The 18,103-nt window shown below is 48.3% G+C and overlaps 1 protein-coding gene across 1 annotated transcript in view; it reads right to left on the reverse strand.

The window, feature by feature from the left end:
- Positions 1–820: 820 nt before the first annotated feature.
- The window catches only part of NAT10 (N-acetyltransferase 10), a 41,329-nt gene continuing 24,046 nt past the window's right edge, over positions 821–18,103 (reverse strand). Inside the window, exons 13-29 of the mRNA XM_054440768.2 lie at positions 16,787–16,911; positions 16,193–16,343; positions 15,504–15,600; positions 14,587–14,703; positions 13,298–13,399; positions 13,132–13,206; positions 12,432–12,548; positions 10,940–11,073; positions 10,689–10,737; positions 8,426–8,522; positions 8,218–8,328; positions 7,143–7,315; positions 6,508–6,627; positions 5,910–6,008; positions 5,379–5,452; positions 4,197–4,280; positions 821–1,649 (exon numbers count right to left, since the gene is read on the reverse strand). Coding sequence (XP_054296743.1) covers positions 1,541–1,649; positions 4,197–4,280; positions 5,379–5,452; positions 5,910–6,008; positions 6,508–6,627; positions 7,143–7,315; positions 8,218–8,328; positions 8,426–8,522; positions 10,689–10,737; positions 10,940–11,073; positions 12,432–12,548; positions 13,132–13,206; positions 13,298–13,399; positions 14,587–14,703; positions 15,504–15,600; positions 16,193–16,343; positions 16,787–16,911 — 1,834 coding nt within the window. The 3' untranslated portion in view covers positions 821–1,540. The remainder of the gene's footprint in view (positions 1,650–4,196; positions 4,281–5,378; positions 5,453–5,909; positions 6,009–6,507; positions 6,628–7,142; positions 7,316–8,217; positions 8,329–8,425; positions 8,523–10,688; positions 10,738–10,939; positions 11,074–12,431; positions 12,549–13,131; positions 13,207–13,297; positions 13,400–14,586; positions 14,704–15,503; positions 15,601–16,192; positions 16,344–16,786; positions 16,912–18,103) is intronic.

Raw genomic sequence — 18,103 nt, forward strand, 5'->3', positions numbered from 1 at the left:
CCCCAGAGCAGAGCCAGCCGGGGAGACTTTGGGGGTAGAGACACTAAACAAAAGCTTCCTTACCTGTAGGATGATATGCCTGGACAACTTGCACAGTCCCATCCAGCTCTGACCATTTGAGCATGTGACTCTGCTTCTGGCCACGCTCTAAGAAAACCCTCTTTGAAAGGCAGGCTCAGGCACCTACCTGAGAAAATAAATAAAAATTATTTTCATGGCCCCTCCCTGCCTCCAGCAAAATTTCCTACAGACCTAACAGAGGTCTGTGGCCAGGAAACTTCAGTTCCAAGAAACGAAAGGCCCCTAGGCTCATGTCCTGACAGCCTCGGTGACAAGGCTCAGCAGCCCTAGGGTCGCACACAGAACCTGCGCTTCTCCCTGTGAGGACGAGTCCTAGGAGCTGCATATGAAATACCCTTAGGCTGAGAAGTTACCGTTTCCTTCCCTGTCCTTCTCGGAACCTAGACAACATATCGGGGCTGCAGACTCATTAGCCTGGATACCATTAAACAAACATACCAAAGTATGTGTAAAGCCACCAGGTTATCTCTGTTCCCAACAAATGGAAGGGACCAAGTGACCTGGAAGGAGCTGGGAAGGAAATGAGGCAGTTCTAGCTGGCTTCTAGCCACCACACCAAGCCCCTCGAGGTGACCATAGCCACCTGCCACTTCTCCCGCAGACTCCTGGGCTGGGAAGCCCTAGACACACTGCTCACCTTTGACCTTGATACCAACACCTTCCAAATTCCACCAGGCAGCCAAGACCCACCAGAAGAAACTTCCACGTGCGAGGATTTCAGAACACTCACAGGCAGCTGGTCTTTCTAGAATGTTATTTATTAAAAATAGATTCTCTATCCTTCCCCTCACCCCTGCGAGCAAAGTGGCCTTTCCCAACATCTGTTCCCAAACGGATGAGACAACAGGTCTTGAGGACGCAGATGTGGCATTCTACATAAACTACAGGCTCAGGCTTTTCTGGGACAGTGGGTCTGCTGGAGCCAAGAGTGGAACAGCACAAGACAACATCAGCAAACCCTGGCGCACCTAACCGCGGGCTGCCACGGATGCCAGGACGGACTGGAGTTCCTCCTGCTCCAGGCACAAGTCCACAAAGAGAGACCCAGCGGCCCAGCAGCAGCCTCCTGGGCACCACCAGAAAGCGATGTACTTAAGGGCCTCAGGGGGATGAGAGGCAACGTGGCTTCCACATGTGTGGGAATGAGCCTAAAAAGCTGGCTCAAAGCAAAATATGAACTTATAGGAAAGGAGGGCCCTGGACTGGGCAGGGAGAGAGAGACTCCTGGCAATTCTAGAGATGGCAGTGCCCAGCCATCAAGTTCTAAGAAGACCCATTTGGGAGTGACTCTGCCTTTAGCCAGGTTGAGCTCACAGACACACAGGCCCAGAGGCCGAATTCGCGGCCAGCTTCCAGGTGTGCCGGGGCCTCTTGTTGCTTTTAACAGTCCAGCCACAGAGAGTTCAGTTAGTGAGAGTATCTTCCCATGATCAAACACAGATGCCCAAGTTTCTCTTCACTATTTCTTCCGCTTCAGTTTCATATCTTTTTTGTTCTTTGTATCTTTGTTCTTCAACTTCTTGCTCTGTTTGGGTTCTTGTTTGGCTTCTAACTTCCTTTTCTTGTCACTAGAGAAAAATCAAAAATAGAAAGAATGAAATATGTACAGATCTGAACATCTGAGACTGCTTTAAGCTTGCTTTGCTTTGTGAAAAAGGGTTTCCACCATCTGAAACTTGATGTAGGCCACCCAACTGGACATTAATGTTCTCTGCAAACCTATTAGGGGGCAGGCATTGTGCTGGGGCTGGGGACACACCATACAGACCAGTTCCTGCCCTGACCCAGCTCTTAGTCTGTGGAAGAACAAATCTCGATCTTAACACCTGAAATCTGGGTTCTCCTCAGGGTGCAGTACACTCTGCTCCTCTCTCCCAAGACAGATCTAAGGCACCACAACGATTCCCCACCACCACTCTCACCACTGCAGTGACTCTGGAAACTAGACACATTCATCCCAATGACCCTGAAGACAGTCCTTAATACAAGGCATGAGACTCCAAGGAAAACCCTGCCATACTTTCTGATGTGCTACTATTGTTTTATTTTTCCTATATGAGAAGAAGAAAACCCAAACAACAGTAACTCAGGTGACACCCTGCGACCAGCCCCTGGGTTCTTCATTGATATCCTGGCACAGGAATCACTCAGCAAATGGCCACCTGCCATTAAGAAACTTACAGGTTTAATTTTGCTCTGGGAACAAATACTTCCCTATAAGGAGACAGTGAAGAGTTCAGTCCAGAGACCATTAACATCATATGAATGAAGTACCTCTCAAAGGAAGAAAAAGAAAGGCCTCAGAGGATTTAATGATAGCTACCAGTATTTTTAGCTCACAAAGTTCAAGCTTTCACATTTACTCAGAGCCATCAAGCACATGAACAACCACACAACACTGGCTGGTTGGGCTCAAGAGGCTTCTCACTACCAGCAATGGCCAAACAAATGGCAGGAAAGGCCAAGCTCTGCAGAGTGAGGAGCTGAGGCCGTCTCCACAGCAAGCACGCTCCCCGGCCTTTTGTTCCAGTCAAAGCCACTGTGCTCAAGGCCAAAGCCATCACGGGCCCTGTGCTACATTTGCCATACTGTACGAAACAGAGACAGGTCACACCGACAGTGGGCTTCTGTGCAGCACCACAAAGCATCTGGGAAATGAGACCGGCATTGATGCTGGATCCTTCAAGATGCCACTGTGACTAACGGAGACTCTGGAAGACAGTACCTGATTTCTGGGATCTATAGTTCCTAGAGACACAAGGTTTCCTCTTTCCAAATGTTTCCAAAATATAAGCTTTTAAGGAAACCAATAAATAGGGGATTGCCAAAATCTCACCCTCCCCATCAACCCCCAAATCAGCTGTGAAAGCCTCAATTCCAGTGGCTCTGGGCAGGGGAGGCCTCCTTGTACTCCCAGGGAAAACTGATGAAGGTTCCAGCCTAAGTTATTTACAAATGCACCACTCTGCAGATAAGAAGCTTGGAGTGAAGATTTTCAAAGAGTGGTCTAGGGACTGCTGGGGTCCCTAAGACCCTTTCAGGTGTCCACAAGGTCAAAATGTATTTGGATTAGTATGAAAATAGTTATTTGCCTTTTTTCATTTTCATTCTCTCACAAATATTCAGTTTTCCAGAGAGTATAAGATATGACAGCACAAGAGTGTCAGTGAAGACACAGACATGAGTATCCGGCTGCCTTCTGTTAAGCCAGATATTGAAGAGATTTGCAAAAATGTAAACGTAAAACAATGCCACTCTTCTCACCAAAATTTTTATGAAAAAGAGTATTTTTCAAAACGACTGTGTCCATTATTACTGCGAACAAATGAATATTTTTTAAATTTCTCAGTTTTCATTTATTTTCTTTTTAAAATTTTTTCACAGAGACAGGGTCTGCTATGTTGTGCAGGTTGGTCTTGAACACCTGGGCTCAAGCGAGCCTCCTGCCTCGGCCTCCCAAAGTGCTGAAATTACAGGCGTGAGCCACTGCACCTGGCCAGTTTTTCATTTCTAACATGGGAAATTTCCATAGATACAACCAACAAAAGTCCTTTGGGGGCCTTAATTGTTTTTAAGAGATAAATGAACTCAAAGACCCAAAACCTTGGGAACTGCTGGCTCAAAGGAAGGACAATGTAACAGTTAAACCTATGGCCTTGCAGTGGAGAAACTGGGACTTGATTCTGGCTCCGGCTCTCACTAGCTGTGTGCTTCTTGGGAACTTAACCCCTGAGAGCCTTGGTTACTTCATCTTAAAGCAATGACAGTAATAAAACAGCCCCCTTATGCTGTCATCCTGAGGGCTGAATGATGAAAGCCCATAAGCAAGTCTCAGCCAGTGGCAGCTTCTGGACTGTTCCCTCAAGCCCTTCTCCCTGACAGGCCCAGTGCCCTGGCATGGCTGACAAATACAAAGAGTGAAGAGATCCATGGCCCTCCTGGTCTGTGGGACATGCACTGCAAGGGTAATGGCCAGGGGACTCTCAAAGGGAAGAACCATGACTTTTCTGTCAAAGCTTTTGCTCCAACCTCCTATTTTCTAGTCAAAGTTAAAGAGAAGGAGAGAGGCCAGAATGCCTCTTCCGCCAGATGCACGTCAGACCTTGGGCCCTCACCTTTTCAGGCTGATGACCGAGGCGTTTGGCCCAGCTTTGTTCAAAACTTCATTCCATTCTTCATCGTCCCCACGGATTATGTATCTAAAAAAAAGAAGGGAACTATCAAAGCCTGCTAGAAAGAAGAGGGGACTGCTTAAGAGAAAATAACGACAGTGACAACATTCTTATCAGACACTTCCTGTCATGAAAGCCAGGCTGAGCTGTGTCAGCATGCGAACAGCAGAAAGGACAGAGGGGACAAGTGTGCAGGAGGGCCAAGAGACGTGGCGCTTAGCTCTATGGATAGAAGCTCCACAGGAGCGAGGGTCACCAGGCCTGCTGGCAGGGGTCAGTGAGGACAGTCCTGCACAGAAGGCAGCCTGCCTGGCTTCTCCCACATGACTCTCATTAACATCCACCAAAGAAGCTTCCTGTCACCCCCACAATCTTCTCACTCACTCCCACCTCCAAGCATTTGTCCACAAGCCCTTGAACTGTGCGCCTCTCCCCTCCCTCCCTCCTCTTTCAGATTTAGCAGTGCTGGCAAATCAAGGTTTTGATATTGCAAAGCTGAGGGCAGAAACTAGAGCTCGATTCTCTGTCCAAGGACTCCTGGCCACCTCCACCTCACATACCCAGCAGCCACCATTATTAATGACCCAGAAACAGGACTACAGGTCACAGAGGCTCAGAGGCCATGAATTCTGGAGTTATTATTCACAACAATCCAGGCAGTGGAGGGAGAGGCAGCACCACTACAGTTGAAGCTCAAAAAGGACTAGGATCCCCAGATGGTTTTAGAGCAAGGGGTGTTTTGCTTGTTTGGTTGGTTTTAGCAGTAGAATCCTTTCTTCAAACAAAGTCACACATAAAAGCCAAACAGAGTAAGTAACCATTAAAGTGCCTGCTCATCCAATCGGCACCCCCATTCCTGGAAGGACCCGAGGTGTGACCTAGAGCCTTGGGGATCAGAGAGCGCGATGTGAAAGTCAAAGTGGCGGCACTAGTCTCCGGAACCCAACTCTTCCAAAATTATACAAACAGGCAATTAGAAGGTCAAATAGAACTGTTAGCACCCCTAAAATTGATCCCATGAAAGACACTTCCCAGGGCACATGGGATATGATTAGAAGAAACGTGTAGGCAGATTCTTAGGGCCCCAGAAGCCAAAGCAAAGCCTCTGCTTCCCACAAGCCTTACTGAGAGAGGTCCATGCTTTTCAGCTTCCCCACTTCCTTCTTGTGTTTCTCCTGAAATTCCTTTGCTGCTTCATCCTGTGGTTAAGGACCCATAGAGAGACTAAGTCAGAGTCGAGGATTGAACCAAACACAGGAAAAGGTGAAGCTGGGGTGGAATAGTACAATGATGAGAAAACATTTTCTTCTATTCCGTCTACCTGCAAAAACCTTGTAGGCAGCTTTGATTATTTTAAGGTAGCTCTATTATAAAATATGCATTTAAGAAGTCACCAAAAAAGACAAAACATTTCCAACAGATGCTGGAATCCTACATTCACAACATACATACACAATCAGTGGGAGGCACAACTCTAGGCCTGTGTGTGCTCAGACAATGCTGGGTCCGTTTGCCCAATTAAACCTATGGAATAGCACTTAGCTCAATTAGTGCAGAGGACTCTTTCTAAAGGGGAAGGGGAAAACAGTCTACATTCACAGCCTAAGGCAACTGATGGAAATGCTGGGATTCCCGAGGCCGTGAGCAGGGACATACCAGGTCGTCACTGAGGGTCTTCATCGTGGGCTCCATGACCACATCCTTCACTGCCACCATCTGCTCCTCAATGGCCTTTTCCTGAACTTCATTAAATAGCTACAAAAGACAACCAACAGAGAAGCAGAAGATGAAGGAACAGCAGGGACCCAGTCACCCGTGACCCAGACACTTGGTGTCTTATAGAAAGGTGTGCATTTTGAAGACACAAAGCAACACTCTACAGTTTAGGAATGTGGATATTAGCAGGAAGAGTTGAAGAACACAGACTGGATATGTACCAAATTCCTAATACGGATGCCTCTGGGAGAGGACACAGAACTTCACAGATTCTTTAGAGCTGAAGTCCTGTATTTGCGTGTGTGTGTGTGTGTGTGTGTGTGTGTGTGTGTGTGTGTGTGTGTGATGAGATGCAGCAAACACAGCTAAATGCTAACATGTGTTCTGAAGTCCTAGATTTTTGTGTGTGTGTGTGTGTGTGTGTGATGAGATGCAGCAAACACAGCTAAATGCTAACATGTGTTCATCTCGGGAGCAGGGAGTGGGTTTGTTGCACTATTTGAGAGATATCAAGCCCCTGCCCTCAGGCCGAGGTTACCTTCACAACTTTGCGGATGATCCGGTTGAAAAGTCCCATCAACTGGCCCGAGGGCAGCTCAATCTCCTTTTCCAGCTGGTCCACAGACTTATGCTGCAGGCCAATCCCCAACAGAAGAGCCTAAAGGATGGAAAATCTGCTGGGGGGCCTCTAGGACAGGCCCTTGCCCATAAAAATGGCGGCAAGAACCAGAGTACTCTCTTGACCAAAGCTATTGGTACAAAGGTAGACTAGCACTGTGTATATTGGCATCTTCTGTTTCATCCTGTTACTGAGACCACCAAGAAATGCTGTCTTCCTGAAATCCCCAAAATAACTTTTATCCTGACAAATACCTGCTTCGCAACTACATTAAAAGTTTGGGATGTTCCTGAACTTCTGCTAAGGTGGAGTTAAGTGTCAAGGCAACGTAGTGGGGTAGAAGCTGCAGCTCTCTCACTTTGTATGGCTGGACACATTACTCAACTTCAGAGCCCAGGTTTCCCAACCTGTAGAATGAGAAGACCACTACCCACCTATCAGATCTATGAGGAATTAAAGGCACACAATTATGTCCAAGTGCCCAACCCAACACCCAGCAAATGAACAGCTCCACAATCCTCGCTTCTCCTCCACGCGAGCAACAGATAGCATACCGACTGAGCCGCAGACAGGGCCAGGTCCCCCAGCTGGTTCAGGAAATAGATGCGAGAGATGGCCGGGATCATGTCCATGATGAGGTGATAGTCCACCATGTTCCGTGAATACATCTCCAGCCGCTTCAGGTCATAGGGGAGGAAGAGTGCTTCCAGCTCCTCCCGGCTCAGGGCTGTCCATGGGATAGAGAGCCAGACAGGTTAGGTCACCCGGCGCCCTCATGAGATAGCACACAGCCCCCAGGTGGCACCCTAACACACAGGAGCATCTAACAGGGCCTGGCAGCCATACCACACAGCCCTGGCTCAGAGGGGCACCAAACCCGCTCCTGCCATAGAAGGGGCAGCTCCAGGCCACGTGTCGGGAGGGGACGGCTGCCACAGGACCCTTGCTCAGTTCCCATACTGAACACATGGACCAAGGAAAAGCTCCCTGTGGCCCAGGGTTATGAGAACACAACTACACTCTTTCCCTGCTTTGTCATTGCATTCAGTGTCACAGAAAGTAAGCTCTGCCCAGCTCAAGATATATGGATTTCTCCATCAAAATATAATTGGAAAAAAAGTATATACACACACATATACACATATAGGCATGTTATACCTAAATATTTATATGTAAAATATGCAATAAAACTAATCTCTTACACATTTTTTGTTTTTTAAGTATTCAAACAGAATCTGTATGCACAAAGCACTTCTGTGTGCTGTTGGCTACAGAAGGCTAGCAGCATATTCTTATTACAATTTCATGAATGAGGAAACTAAACCTCAGAGATGGAGCACCTCACTCCCCTAGAGCACAGATGTAAATCGGCCTCCATAACTAACCAGCTACATGAACTAAATGGACACCTCTGACATTAAATTGCACAGCCAGAGTCTTACCATGAAAATGAAAGACAGCACAGCCTGGGACAGAGCAGGGGCCTGGCAAGCGGGTGGTGGCCAGCAAGTGACTGCAGGCTAGAACCAGTCCCTCAATTTCCAGCCCACACCCTTCCTAGGACACCACACCCACCTCCGACACAGCCAAGCCATTCCCAACCCTCCTCCCTGTCCCCGCCCGGCTCACCAGGCTGGGCTGGCTTCCCCATGTTCCTGTTCTGAATGATGTTCAGAGCCAGGGAAGGAGAGAAGGTGCTGAACTGGTAGGAGAGCAAGGCCAGGAACCGCCGTCGGAAATCTGTGGGGTGCCATCACGCAGAGTTAGAGGTCTGGAGGCATCCCCGGCAGCCCCCGATCACCTCATTGTCTCCCCAAAACCCCCACTCCTCAGTCACCTTTCCAGAAGGCTGCAAGCCAACCTCCCTGGTCAGCCTCATCCTCATCAGTGAGCGTCTTCAGCATGATGCACGAGTGCTCTCCGGTCAGGTCATTCTGGGCAACACAGAGGTTTAACTGGCACCAAGAACCCCCTTTTTTGAACAATCCATCATTGATGAAGGGTAAACACTCAGAGAAGAAAGACTTAGTGCTTCCGCAGGCCTCTCCTTCTTCCCGGGCTGGGGGTAGGCACCCTTCTCAAACAGCCCTCGCCTTCACCTTCCTCCTATCACCTCAGTTCACACGCAACGGCTGCAAAGATCACTGTCCTGCAATCTCCTCAAAAGTGTCACAGACACAGAGCAGAGCTGCTGGCTCTTCCGGGCCTGCCTCTTGCTTGGGACGTGCAGGAGGGAAATATCTGCTCCTCTCGGGTAGACACTGAACTCAGTCACTAGGGCTTAAGCTCCACACAATCCAGTCAACATGGGTTTGATGCCTCACAGCAGAAACTCCAGGGCCAAAACCTACACCTCAGTGCTGGCAGCCAGTCTGCAAGTGCAGGCTTCTTTAGGTGTTAAAATTGTGACTATTTTTACATTTTTTACTCCATAACAACAAAGCACCACACCATAAAAACACCACCATCAAGTCACAAATGAACAGCGCACAGTGCAAGACCACACGGACACACCGCAGACCACACCGCAGCTCACTAGCTTGCGTTCTCCTGGCAGCTGACAGCCAAATTTACATCCCCAGCCTCCACCAAATGCACAGACAGAGACCCAACCCATCTCTGCGGCTCCCTGCCTGCACAGAAGCAGCTCAACACCCAGCAGTCCTCACCAGTCCCACTTTAAACCCTCAGACGGACACTGGACACTAGCCTCTGATACTGGCTTTGCCCTCTCCAAAATCAAACCTCTAACACTTCCCTCTCAGCCGATGGACTCCCCTCATCTGGGAAGACAGAAGCACTCAGAAGACAGTGTCTTCATCCTCCCAACCCCAAATCAGCCAGCCAACTGATGCCTTCCATTCCCACGCTCTCTGCCTTCCCTGTTCCGAAGGATGAAGTAGGTGGTCACCTCTCTTCCTGAGTCTCGAGTCCCACCCACCACTTCCTCAAGGCCTGCACTCTGGCACTCAGCCCCCCTCACCTATACCACTACTTGCAGGATCGAACCCAGCAGCAAAAAACATTCTCTAGAATCTCCCATCAGACAATCCCTCTTTAGCTCCCATCTCCCTCCAGCGACTCTGTTTCTCTGCTCCCTTTAGCTTCCTGAAAGAGTCGCCTGTTCCCCTTCTAGTTCTTCACCTCCTCTTCCCCCTGGCCAGGCCAAAGCCTCCACTCCACTGCAGCTGCTTCAATGCAGCTCACCACTGCTGACGAATCCAATGGCCAGCTGTCCTTATCCTCCTCATCCTCTCAACAGGGCTGACTCCCATTCCCACTTTTTCACCTCGACATGTGACACCACACCCGACTTTCTTTTGTGCATCAGGGCTGTTCCTTCTCAGTCTTGCATGTGCTGTGTCCTCCTCTTCATTCCTCTAAACGTTAGGGTCCAAGGAGTCACTCTCACGTCCTTTCATTGGCTCCAGATATTTTTCATTCACTTAACAAAAGGATTTACTGAACACAAACTACACAGCAATTGCTACTCTAAGTGCGAGGAATACAGCAATGAACACAACAGACAAGAGCTCTGTGCCCTCCTGCAGTGCATTCTATTATTAATATGCTGACGGCTCCCAAAGCTCCATCTCTAGCCCCAAACTTCCCTACCTCTAAATTCCTGTAGTCAAATAAATGCCTAGTCCACATTTCCACTTGGATGTCCAATAGGCATCTCACATTAACATCAAAAAAGAACTCCCACTCTTCCCTCCAAATCTGCTCCTCCTGCAGTCAGTCCCATCTCCGACAGCACCTCCAACACCCAGTTTCTCAAGCCAAAACTCTAGGAATTACCCTTGATCCTCCTGTCCACTCTCCTTTCTCAGAATCTGATGAACAAAACCACGTGTACCTCTGCCATTTTATGACTAAGTACAAGGCATGCACCGTGTAGTCGGGGAAGAAATGTGTGATGATGTGGCCTGTCACTGAGGATGGCTGTTTCCGTGTCCATCAGAATAAACCTCTTCAGAGGCACAGCCACCTGCTCAGAGCAATGCAGCAGGGAGGCACTAGGGCTCTTTGCAAGGACAGGCCTGTCACCTACCATAATGGCAAACCTAAACTTCTCCTCTGCTAGATGCCTCACTCACCGGGGTCTGTCTCAGATAAACAGGAACAAATCCAGCTCGTTTCCAGAACCTGCAAAGATACAAAGACAGTAGGTCACTGTGTGTGGCCTCTGGGGAGTGGCTGACAGACACAGAAGGGCAAGAGCCAGGAAGAGCACGCCACGAATAGCAGGCTAGCACAGACACCAGCTACCAACAGAGACACACAGCCCACAGAACTCTTCTTTCTCAATGCCAAGGAGTGATGCCGCGGAAGGAGGGCAGGCACTTACTTGAGGAGCCTGGGGGTCAAGCCATAGGAAACACCCAGGTAATCCAGGCGCTCGGCAGGCCTCTCATTCAATTTGAGGAGTAAAGGAGGTAGGTCCTTCCGGGGAGTGATGACCTCTTCCAACAAGCTGACAGCCTGGGAAGATGCCAAGGAGAGAACACAGTCCACTCAGCAGAGGGAGAGAGACATCGTCAAGCACCCCTGCCACAGCGCGCTCCGGACTTAGCACAACAAAAACTGGGAGAGGTTTCTTGGTTTGTTGCTGTGGTTTTCAAACTATGAGAACATCGGAGTCAAGCAATCATTCCCAAGTACACAAAACACCTCAACATGCATGGAACCATACTGATCCAGACCTCTAGAATGCAGGAAGACAGCCACAGAGTTTAGAAATGACTGACAGAGGCCGGGAGTGGTGGCTCATGCCTGTAATCCCAGCACTTTGGGAGACTGAGGCGGGTGGATCACCTGAGGTCAGGAGTTTGGGACCAGCCTAGCCAACATGGCAAAACTCCATCTCTACTGGAAATACAAAAATTAGCTAGGCATGGTGGTACGTGCTTGTAGTTCCAGCTACTCAGGAAGCTGAGGCAAGAAAATTGCTTGAACCTGGGAGACAGAGGTTGCAGTGAGCTGAGATCATGCCATTGCACTCCAGCCCAGGAGACAGAGCAAGACTCCATCTCAAAAAAAAAAAAAAAAATGCCCAACAGATTTACAAAGGGACAGGCAGGCTCCTGTGATCCAGCATGAAGTCCAGGTTCTATCACCTCACAGCCTTAGGAAGTGACAAACCTCTGAGCTTGAACTTTTTTTTTTCATTGCTTGAGACAGGGTCTGGCTCTGTCACCCAGGCTGGAGTCCAGTGGTGAGATCACAGCTCACTGCAGCCTCAACCTCTGGGGTCCAAGCAATCTTCCCACCTCAGCGTCCCAAGTAGCTGGGACTACAGGCGTGCACCACCATGCTCGGCTAATTTTTGTATTTTTTATAGAGACGGAGTTTCGCCATGTTGCCCAGCTGCTTCAACTTAAATAAAAGCCCCTTGTCTAGCTCCCAAATATACATACTGTGAAAATCAATGAATGCACGTGAAAGGCTGTCACAGTTACTAGTCATTCTTATCAAGGAATGACAGAACTTCCCTTAGTCTGAGTGTAGGATGAAAGAGATTATAGAGCAGTGATTCTCAAACTTGAATGAGCATCAGAATCACCTGAGAATCCTGTTAAACTACAGATTACGGGGTCTACCCCAGAGTTTCTGATTCAGTAGGTCTGGAGTGGGGCTCAAGAATTTACATTTTTAACAAGCTGCCAGATGATCCCAATGATACTGATCTGAGGATCTCAAGTGTTCGGTTGGAGAAAGCAGCAGAAGAAAATGAGAGAGGGGCCCAAAGCTCTGGACTGGTTTTTGTTGATGCCCTTAAAAACCCAGAGAATTATCCTCCCAAGAACCAGGACACAGGAGGTTTGTCGAAAGATGCTTACCTCGCTGCTTACGGTGTGAATTTCCTGTGGTGTCTCAAGGACCTTTTCCTCCAGACAAGGAAACCTGCCTTCATAGTACATCTGCAGCAGCTGCAGAGCACGGCTGCCATAGCCCATCTAGGAGCAAACATGAAGGGGAAGAGGCAGAGGGAAGAGAGCTGCTCTCAGTCTAAGACACGTTGACTCCCCTGCATTGCTTCTAGAGAACTTTCCCTGTCAAACCGCACGGGGCAAGAGAACCAATGAAAACCCTGAGTGAGGTCAAAGCAGAGACGCTTAAGACTGAAAGTAGTGTGACCTGAGTTCTTAACACTGGTCTAGCCCATCAAGAACAGCCACTTGAGGGTAAGGATGGCTGTGCTTTCTGGTCTCCAGATGGGCAAGCCCAAATGAGAGGCAGTTTCTGTACCATTACCTGAAAAGGAAGTTTCTACAGCCAATTACTCCGTGAGGTGTTCTAAGAAGGTAATTTCGGTATGCAGGTCTGGTTCACAAGTCCTTGTTCTCACAAAGGAAGAGTGAGCATATGCCCTCATCCTGTCCCCCGCCCACCCCGAACCCTGGCTCAATTCTCCAGAGCAGGGAAGTGCCTACACTTCACTTGCTTCTGCTTGACCAGCTTCTTATTCCAGCCACCAAGTACCCCCACCCTAAAGCACCGCCAGCAACACGGCTTCAGGGAAGCCTGAGGACACATTACCCCTTGATAATCTGGGTGAACAGCAATGCGAACGACCCTTCCACCAGAAAGACCACCAAAGTCTGGATCTTGGAACTGTGTGGGAGACACAAACCAGTAACTTAGCAACACAGACATCTTTGGACACCGCCAGCTTCCCTCAGACACACCAGGGAAAGCCCGTCACCTGTTCTGACACTGTCCATGGAATCAGGTCCCCTGAAGCCTTCTTGCCTCGAGACAGACTGTTCAAGATGGACTGGCGAGAAATCTCCCCTTCAAGGCACACCTGTGGGGGAAGCAGGACAGTGCAGGCAGAAAGGCCAGCTCTAATACAGAGCCCACTCACAGAATATAGCTTGTTTCTCGAACTAGGCCAGTTGTTTCCACCCCCATGTTCAGGTTTAACCCTGACACTGACACATCCATTCCCCCCGCCCCTTTTTTTTTTTTTTTGGAGATGGAGTCTTGCTCTGTCGCCCAGGCTGAAGTGCAGTGGCGCTATCTCAGCTCACTGCAAGTTCTGCCTCCTGGGTTCACACCATTCTCCTGCCTCAGCCTCCCGAGTAGCTGGGACTACAGGTGCCTACCACCACGCCCGGCTAATTTTTTGTTTTGTTTTTTTTTTTTTTTAGTAGAGACGGGGTTTCACCGTGTTAGCCAGGATGGTCTTGATCTTCTGACCTTGTGATCCGCCCGCCTCGGACTCCCAAAGTGCTGGGATTACAGGCGTGAGCCACGGCGCCCGGCCTGACACATCCATTCCTAACAGGAGCTTAATTACCATGCCCCATGTTACAGGGCAGAAGACTGACAGCCTCCTGACCCAAAAAGTAAAAGCCACATTAGAAGAGAGTCTCTATGCATGCTGTGCGTGTGTGAATGCCATCAAGCCACAGGATGCTCATAAGGCTCTGTACAGAACAGCACAAGTTCAAAACAACTAAAATGTCTAACGGGTGAATGGTTGAACAAATAATGGTACATGTATATAATAAAATACTACACAGCTTTAAAACTTATGTAGATTATGAGTGTTTTATACACTGCCTAAAAATAAAAGCAGATTACTAAATACTATGTTCCCATGTATATGAAAAGTGATACAGAAATGCATAAATACATCCATGCTAGGCATTAAAAATTTGTTCCCCAATCTGTAGCCTCTGCACCATGTATTGCTTTTGTAATAAAGGGAGAAAACAAACAAGTCTGTTTGTGGAAGAAGCTGAGTCAAAATAAGAGAGAGGTCAGTTCTGGCTTTTCCCCGTCCATCAACAGTGGAGCTTTGGGTGTCTAGTGGCACTGACCTCTTCCAGTGCACCCTAGTCACCTGTCTCAGCAGACCCAGCCCCTTGGTTCCAGACCAGGACTCCACAGTTTCAAAACTCCCACAATGCAGTTATTGAGCCACTAATTCCTGATGCCTCAGTGGTTCCCCAAATCACTGCCACAAGGACGCCTCTGCTCCTATACCTGGATAACAGCAAGCACTTCTGGAAGGGCATTCTGGGTGGGGGGCACAGGAGGCAGAAGGCAGAAGAGATGGTGAGCAGGTGCATCGGAGAGCATCTGGAGATCATTGGGAGAGTTCTGTGAAAGCCAAACACGGTCAGTGAGAAGCACTCTTGCTCTTGCCCTTTATGCAAAAGGTTCGATTCAGAACCACAGGATGACTGCAGTATTGCCTTCTCCAAAGCCAAGTGAGGAGCAGAAGTCCAGCAAAGCACCTCTCTAGTATTTTGGCAAGCCTGAGACTCTTCATAACAGTTTAAGTGGAACTTAGCCTCAAATGCCTACTGTCCTCTCACCCCGAGCACTGAGGCTGGACAGCAGAAGAGAATTTATTTAGCACTACTTATTTCACAGCTAGGAAGTGAACTTTTTACAGATAAGAGGCTATTTCAGGAAAAACTATCACCACTTCTAACACCAACTCTTCAAGCCTTCCGTTAAAGGCTGTTCATAAAAATACTACCTAGACATTCGAAAAGTATCCTTTTTAACCAACCCTTTTGTTTTTAAGAATCTCAGACATTCTAAACCCTCAAATTCACTGTTCCATAAAAATAGCCCAGAGCTACAAAGCTGGTCTCAGGTCAAACTGCACCACCGGGCCACAAGTGCAATGTCACCTCATCCTATCAGTTTAGTAGGCAGGCAAGAAATGAAAGCACTCCTTTAAAAATGGACACAGCTTTCCACCTTGTCCAGCTACTGAATGGAGCTCCATGCTCTATACCTACACACAGCAAGATCAGTGGACCTCATCAATGTCCCAATGGAACAGTCACCTAAGCCATTGGGTAATAAAAGATGTAAATCAAGTAAAAGGGGACTGCCAAATGCTGAAGCTCCCTGCTGCCATTCACACAAGGGCTAACTGCAGTTACCTTGTAGTGCGAAGCCACGTAGAGGGCCATAAGCCGTTGGAGGAAAACTTCAGAGGCCTTGTGGTAGCAAAAGAGGGTATCTCTATTAACATAGTACCTGGGTCTGGAGTCAAGAAACCAAAACAAAACAAATAGCCGAAGACAGGTCATACTACTCTCTGGAGGCAGAACAAATTTCCCTAGCTGGGAACAGGAGCTCAGTGTCCTAAGCAGAAACACATAAAAGAAGGAAGAAGAGGGCCGGAGGCGTTGGCTCACACCGGTAATCCCAGCACTTTGGGAGGCTGAGGCAGGCGGATCACAAGGTCAGGAGTTCAAGACCAGCCTGACCAACATGGTGAAACCCTGTCTCTACTAAAAATACAAAAATTAGCCGGGCGTGGTGGCGGGCACCTGTAATCCCAGCTACTCGAGAGGCTGAGGCAGGAGAATCACTTGAACCCGGGAGGCAGAGGCTGCAGTGAGCCGAGATCGCGCCACTGCACTCTAGCCTGGTGACAGAGCGAGACTCCGTCTCAAAAAAAAAAAAAAAAGAAAAAAAAACGAAGAAGAGAAAAAGGAAATTGAAAATGTTCAACTTTCCCCCTTTCTCTAGAGCAGCATCCTATGAAACAAAGGACCCAAATCCTTTGAATTCTTTCACCGCCCCTCTCCTTTTCACAGGGCCAGTGAAACCCAGAGGAGGATACAGTTCACAAGCTTCAGGCAAGGGGCAGCCTGAGACTATCCGAGTGATGTTGAGGCAATCCAGGCACAGCAAGTCATTCAGCCACTTCTCCACTGCATCCCCAGGGGCGTATCGGATTGACTCCTGGAGGGAAACCTCATGCAGTGTCCGCGCTGTTCCCCACAATCACACACACAAAAGAAGAAACAATGATTAAATACGTATTATCTAAAAAAGCAAGGAAAAATGTTTCACTTTATAGTTGTCCCATGGTGGCCAGAGACGTGTGGTAAGAATTTAAACTGGGTGGTTTAAACTTGTTTTTGGTGGATATTCAACTTGCCATGATACCAACCCCAAAGGGATCTCAATGCAACCATGCCCTGAGACAAGGATACACAAGGGCCCCGCCATCAGAAGGCCCTAGTCTGGCTCCCATCTGGTCACTGGACTGCTGTTCCTCCGAGAAAAGCTACTTCTCCTCTTGGGGACTCAACCTCTCAGCCTGATGGTGGGAAGGTTTGGTGCTTCCCATGATGTCACAGGTGAAGCGAGGATCGGTAAGACTGAAGGGCCTTGCTGTGAACCGCGGGACCCGGGTCAGGTTCTGGGGTACCTGATGCCAATCTGGCTGTCGTCGTGGTCTTATTCTCAGCGGTGGTGCTGACCTGGCTCTGGGCGCTCTGTTGACGGAGCTGCTGAATTAGCTTGAGGGACAGTGACCGGCCTGTGCCCTCATAGCTAGAAACAAAGGCAAAAGGAATCAGGCACGAGGTCCCAAATCCACTGTCTAGGCGGGGACAGAGAACTGCTTTCCTCCACCTGCTGGAACAACAGACCCCTGCTTCCCCCAGGACAGCCTTGCTCATCTCTGAACTTCCAGCATAGCAGGCACCTGTCCAAAGGAGGCAGGGTGGCAAGGTGGCTCAGCTTGGGGCCACCCAGGCCTGGGCTCACGTCCTGGCTCATCTACTTAGTATCTTTGGGCAAGGAGCTCAATCTCTTTTCGCCTCATCTTCAAGGGGGGATTATTCTATACACCTCACAGGACTGTGATGTGAACTTAAAAAATAAGGACTGAAAAAAGGATGTAAGTAAAGCCTTTAGCATAAGGCTTTAGGCAGTTTTAGTGAAGCTGGAACAAAGTTAAATGGTCAACTAACGGAGCTGCTTTTGGAAGTACAGTGCATAAGGAAATGAACTGAGAACATTTCCAGTTTGGAAAATAAAACAAATCCACCACCTCAGTAATTCTTTTCATTGCTATGCCCACTTAAAAGGTGACATAAAATAGCTAAAAAATGTCGGGAAAAAATTAAATCACCTATAATCTGATAAGCAGCTTTCATTGTTAAATTTTCTTCTCCTTGTCTTTAGTCACAGGCATATGTCACCACAGGGTACACACAGCACTTTTCATTACATCATTTCATAGTACTCATTATTATATTCAAAGATTATAAAATACTTCCTCTTACTCAAATAATGATAAAAGCTAGATGAGTGTTTTATGCCCACTCTCCACACCACATAACAAAGCTCTCCCAAAAGTATCCTATTTATTTATTTAAGAAAAAAGAGTAAGCACAAGCAACAAAACTTCAAAACTTTTGTCGTTAAAAGACATTACTATAAAGAAAGTGGCCGGGCATGGTGGCTCATGCCTATAATCCCAGCACTTTGGGAGGCCGAGGCGGGTAGATCATCTGAGGTCAGGAGTTTGAGACCAGCCTGACAAACATGGTGAAACCCCGTCTCTACTAAAAATACAAAAGTTAGCCAGGCATGGTGGTACACACCTGTAATCCCAGCTACTCAAGAGGCTGAGGCAGGAGAATCGCTTGAACCTGGGAGGTGAAGGTTGCAGTGAGCCAAGATTACACCACTGCACTCCAGCCTTGGTGACAGAGTCAGAGTCTGTCTCAAAAAAAAA

This window comes from Pongo pygmaeus, chromosome 9 (assembly GCF_028885625.2).
Source record: "Pongo pygmaeus isolate AG05252 chromosome 9, NHGRI_mPonPyg2-v2.0_pri, whole genome shotgun sequence".
Lineage (NCBI taxonomy): Eukaryota > Metazoa > Chordata > Mammalia > Primates > Hominidae > Pongo > Pongo pygmaeus.